At 44.5% G+C, this 6,000-nt stretch overlaps 1 protein-coding gene across 1 annotated transcript in view; it reads left to right on the forward strand.

The window, feature by feature from the left end:
* Positions 1 to 5,260, forward strand: part of LOC126159970 (uncharacterized) — a 77,794-nt gene extending 72,534 nt beyond the window's left edge. Inside the window, exon 4 of the mRNA XM_049916777.1 lies at positions 4,879 to 5,260. Coding sequence (XP_049772734.1) covers positions 4,879 to 5,260 — 382 coding nt within the window. The remainder of the gene's footprint in view (positions 1 to 4,878) is intronic.
* Positions 5,261 to 6,000: the final 740 nt, after the last annotated feature.

A 6,000-nucleotide genomic window follows, 5' to 3' on the forward strand; every position in this document is an offset into this window, starting at 1 on the left:
GGAACTCTTCAATCCAGTCACACAATTGGTCTGATAGTCCATATGCTCTTACTTTGTTCATTAAACGACTGTGAGGAACTGTATCGAACGCCTTGCGGAAGTCAAGAAACACGGCATCTACCTGGGAACCTGTGTCTATGGCCCTCTTGAGTCTCGTGGACTTCTAGTTTCCAGAAAAGTCATTATACTCGAACGTAATACGTGTTCCAAAATTCTACAACTGATCGACGTTAGAGATATAGGTCTATAGTTCTGCACATCTGTTCGACGTCCCTTCTTTAAAACGGGGATGACCTGTGCCCTTTTCCAATCCTTTGGAATGTTACGCTCTTCTAGAGACCTACGGTACACCGCTGCAAGAAGGGGGGCAAGTTGCTTTGCGTACTCTGTGTGAAATCGAACTGGTATCCCATCAGGTCTAGCAGCCTTTCCTCTTTTGAGCGATTTTAATTATTTCTCTATCCCTCTGTCGTTTATTTCGATATCTACCATTTTGTCATCTGTGCGACAATCTAGAGAAGGAACTACAGTGCATTCTTCCTTTGTGAAACAGGTTTGGAAAAAGAGATTTAGTATTTCGGCCTTTAGTCTGTCATCCTCTGTTTCAGCACCATTTTGGTCGCAGAGTGTCTGGACATTTTGTTTTGATCCACCTACCGCTTTGACACAAGACCAAAATTTCTTAGAATTTTCTGCCAAGTCAGTACGTAGAACTTTACTTTCGAATTCATTGAACGCCTCTCGCATTGCCCTCCTGAAATTACATTTCGCTTCGCGTAATTTTTGTTGGTCTGCAAGGCGTTGGCTATGTTGGTGTTTGCTGTGAAGTTCCCTTTGTTTCCGCAGCAGTTTTCTAACTTGGTTGTTGTACCGCGGTGGCTCTTTCCCAACTGTTACGATCTTGCTTGGCACATACTCATCTAACGCATATTGTACAATGGTTTTGAACTTTGTCCACTGATCCTCAACACTGTCTGTACTTAAATCAAAAGTTTTGTGTTGAGCCGTCAGGTACTCTGAAATCTGCTTTTTGTCACTTTTGCTAAACAGAAAAATCTTCCTACCTTTTTTAATATTTCTATTTACGGCTGAAATCATCGATGCAGTAACCAGTTTATGATAGTTGATTCCCTGTTCTGCGTTAACTGTTTCAAATAGTTCGGGTCTGTTTGTCACCAGAAGGTCCAATATGTTATCGCCACGAGTCGATTCTCTGTTTAACTGCTCAAGATACTTTTCAGATAAAGCACTTGAAAAAATTTCACTGGATTCTTTGTCCGTGCCACCCGTTATGAACATTTCAGTCTCCCAGTCTATATCCGGCAAATTAAAATTTCCACCCAGAACTATAACATGGTGGGGAAATCTACTCGAAATATTTTCCAAATTATCCTTCAGGTGCTCAGCCACAACAGCTGCTGAGCCAGGGGGCCTATAGAGACATCCAATTACCATGTCTGAGCCTGCATTAACCGTGACCTTCACCCAAATTATTTCGCATTTCGGATCTCCGTCAATTTCCTTCGATACTATTGCACTTCTTATGGCTATAAACACGCCTCCCCCTTCACTGTCCAGCCTGTCTCTGCGGTATACATTCCAATCTGAATTTAGGATTTCATTACTATATACGTCGGTTTCAGCCAACTTTCTGTCCCTAGTACTATATGAGCGTTGTGACCGTTTATTAATGAGAGCAGTTCTGGGACCTTTCTGTAGACGCTCCTGGAGTTTACTATTAGCGGGAAACTGCGAGAGGAACTCCGCAACATGTTTCAGTACATACAGTTACGTGGTACAGTGTGCAAAGTGAATAGAAAAAGGCGTGAACGCAAGAACATCATAATGAATTGTCCTTAAGCTCTTTTGTGTTAAACGGTATTTCTTACTGACTTACTTATTTTTAACGAAACAGAAATCTAATTTAAAATACACAGGTCAGAAGCAGTCTATTTTGTGTTGAAGGAATCTCGGAGGAAAAGCTGGTCCTCACGACAGAACGTGGTACTTTTTAGCACACTTTATTTCACTTCGTTCCGTATGTCGAAAGTCCTTTTAGCCAGAAGCGACTGCGCTGATTTCTGCTGTTCTCCGTTACATTCACCGTCACCCGCTGTATCAGGAATCGCAGCACGGAGATTCCAGCGCGTGCAGTGCTCAGGGATGGCAGAAGACCAACTTTCCAAAGGAGCCTCGGGAACAGAGGCATTGGGCGAGTTACAAGATGTTGAGAAATAAATCGGAAAGCAAACCATCGTTAACACAGAGCTTGGAAGGCGTCGCTCTCAGCTGAGTTAGTTTGTGTGCAAACACGGTCTTTCAGATGAAGTGCTAAAAATAAAAAAAATTAGAAATGAAAAAAAAAATAAAAAAATTATGCGCGAAAATAGCGCAGCGACTCGGTGACAGGTATGGGGAAGGCGTCGTGGCCAGACCTCGGAATGGTTAAAAAATTAAATGAAAGAAAAGGGGTTAAGGGCGCGAGTTTCTAGTCTGCATGTAGTGGATTCGAATACCGCAACTCGCATGAATTTTAATTCGTGGTAATAGTTGCTAGTTAAAAAAAAGTTGAAATGATTCTTGCTACATATGCTGAAGGTCTGGGTTCGTTTCTCACATCCGGAAATCATTTTTAACAAGCATAAGCAGCATCTCTGCCACCTCTGGTAGCCTGGAGGAGAGTCGCTACAGGTTGGGCCCTGACAGAGGCGGAAGTCACGCCGGGTCGAAACTCTGTCACCAGTCACCTTTCTTAAGCGATATTTTTTTTAAATCAATGAGCCAATTGCTGTACAAGGCCGCAGCGCACTTGACTCTTACTGTATTCGAGCCTGAGACGTGGAAAATATTGACGATGGACTGGAATTCGAACTCGGATCTCCCTTTTCGCCACGTTTGATCACTTTCAGATGATGCATTTCCACTGCTTCATTCTCTCCACTTGTCTGCAAAGTGATAAAGACATTCACAAGAGACACATCTCTCGGTTCGAATCCTGGCATGTCACTTTAAGTTGCAGCATGAGCTCAGCAAAATACATTTGAGATATTATTATGATTTTACCGATTTTCTGGGCTTTGTTAACAATAATGGTGGTACTCGTTTCGAGTCCCAAGTCACACGGGCAGCTTTTCGTCCTGTCGTGTCAGTTTCTAACATGCCACCCCTAGCTACTGGTGAAAGAGAATATAGTACAGTCGAGGTATCTTTGTATGTAGTCAACAACGATGTGTCTAGGGTTCCATTCCTAGTCGGCAGAAAATTTTCATCATTGTATTTACAATACAGACATGCGCACATTTCGCTGCTAATGAAGTAAATCAGTGTAGAACGTCTACGCGTGACTAGAGGTCAGTGTCGATAGGTGCTGAGTTTGAGTGCGCATAACGGAAAACACTTTCGTCTCCTGGTTTCAGTTTGTCATCTCATTGCTGGTTAAAAACGACGATTTCTGACGTTTCATTGTGCTTAGTTAACCATCCGATTAAGTGCTGCTATCGAATCTCCGGGAAACACAATACTTTATGGCAGATCATTTCAAGTTTCAGCTTGCACACTGTTTGTTACTTGTGACTGAAACCATACTTGAGATATTTCGTCTTTACTTGTTAGATTGCATTCCCGGATAGTAGCGCAGTAAGAAAACTTTTGTCGTGTCATTTAAAGGAGGATGCTGCTTTCTGAGGTTTCATTTATTACAATAAGTTTGGATATGCAAGCGTAATGGCTGTGTAATGTCCAATAACACGTTTTCTGGTATTTGCATTATCGAAGTGTCAGTTTGCATGTAAACCGATAATCACACAGAGCAGTTGTCTCTTGTGGCCTCATGCAGTGAACATTTTGTACAGGCAAAGACTGTACCGAAAACAGAGCAGAGGAACAATGTTATGAGGACTGATTACAAATCAGGCGAAACACAATTCAGATCGTTCCATAAAGTTTCTGGCGTGCAGCCGCATAGATTCAGCCTCTTCTGCTAATATTTCGGCCGAACACCGTCCCGCCATCTCCAGAGCGAGCCGAGGTGACTGACGCTGCCGCACTGGGTCCGTCCTTTTAAACCCGAGGACCGAACCACTGAATTTATGCGGCTGCACGCCAGAAACTTTATGGAACAGTCCTTACGCCGCGAAAACATTAAGATGGATGACAACTGAGATCGTTCAGATGATTTTGAGCATGATAGCACATGTTAAATACATGTGCGTATGCTATGAGGCCATAAAATGTCACACACACACACACACACACACACACACACACACACACAGTTTTTTATGGGGGTGGTGTTGCCGAGTTGGTGTTTATCTCTCATATGTTTTGAATAAATTGTTGTCTGTGTGTCAGAAAGTTTCAGTGTTTGGTGAAGCTGAATGAAGAAAACTGCCGGTAACTGCAGTGAAATTTTTTTGCCTGCATAGCAGGAAAGTGTGTTTGAAAACCAGGAGAGGGGATTCTTCCTGTGTGTGACGTCTGGCAGTGAAGCTGCAGACAGAGACCAGTGTCAGCTGCAAGAAGCCTGTCCTGTAGTGGAGGTGAGCGACTGGTTAGGCGTAGCGTCCCGAGAGAGAAGGAGCTGACTCGCAGGAATGAGTGCGACGAAACGTGGTAATGAAATTCTTTCAGAGGTTGTATAATGCTATTTGTAATGGACGATGAGTGAAGATTTTCTTATGAGGGGGAGAGAACAGATTTGCTGTAATTTAATACATATACACAAATGCGCACTGCTTTGTACTGTGGGAGGGGGAATACGGTAGGTTTGTTTCAGGACAGATTTGTATTCGCAACAGTTGTTTCCTCGTGTGGCTGTTTTCCTTGTTCTGTGTGTTGTGTGTTTGTAGCAGAGAGTGGCAGTTTGTGTGTTTTGTGCAGGAGCCTCTCTGCAGAGGAGAGGGGCAGGAGGCTGGTCCAGGCGGCTGACGAGGGGGCAGTGGGGGAGCTGAGGGCGCTGATCGCCGCAGGGGCCGACGTGGGGGCGAGGGGCGGGGCTGGGTGGACCGCCCTGCACAGGGCAGCGGGCAGGGGAGACGTCGAGGCGGCGAGGCTGCTGGTGGGGGCGGGGGCGGCGGTGGACGCCAGGAGTGACGGTGGGTGGACGCCGCTGCATGTTGCGGCATTCAATGGCCGCGCAGAAGTGGCGGCTGCGCTGCTCGCCGCGGGTGCCGACAGGGGGGCCACAGATGGTGATGGGCGGACAGCGCTGGACCTCGCCAGGCAGAAGAAGCACAGGCGGCTGGTGGGGATGCTGTCATGAGGCAGACAGTCCAGCGAACTCTGTGCAAAAAAACAGGAACTGAAAGAATCTGTAGGAGAGCAATATTCATAATTTTTTAAACAAAGATCCAAAAAACTGAATCGTGTTGTGACTCACTAATTTCAGACCTCTTCAAGTAACATACAGCACACACATACTCTAAGGAACGTTGTAGCAAAACCCAGACAACGCCAGATAACAGCAAAATAATCCAGGTAACAACGGACAATCCTTGTTTCAAGAAAAATCTCTCGAGTACACTTCCAGACTAAACTAGGCAAAAGTCAACAGTTCACTGTGAACAATCACAACTGCTCTATAATATCTGATCGTTGAAAAGTATTTCATACCAGTCAGCAAGGTGCTACATCAGACTATTCTAATTTGCAACATACCGAGATTAACGCTGTATCACTTCTATCACCAGAATTCTCGCTCCTGATATCAGACTCAATTTACTTCTCCATATTCAGCAAACATTCTACTCTACCGTACCTGTTGTGTTTAATAACAATGAGATATTAGTAGCAGTATTCACAACACATTATGCGACCATCATCTGGAACCATACAGTCAGTCTACGTTTAACTAAACACAATGAGACCACAACGTGACACGCATACAAAATGTGAAGGAAATCCTCTCTATCTGGTACTGTTGTCTCTACTTGACGTAAAAGATTGCAACGAGCAAAGCAATTCTAGTTGTATTGGAGACAGAACACCGAGGCCCGAGTTTCA

This window comes from Schistocerca cancellata, unplaced genomic scaffold, assembly GCF_023864275.1.
Source record: "Schistocerca cancellata isolate TAMUIC-IGC-003103 unplaced genomic scaffold, iqSchCanc2.1 HiC_scaffold_1150, whole genome shotgun sequence".
Lineage (NCBI taxonomy): Eukaryota > Metazoa > Arthropoda > Insecta > Orthoptera > Acrididae > Schistocerca > Schistocerca cancellata.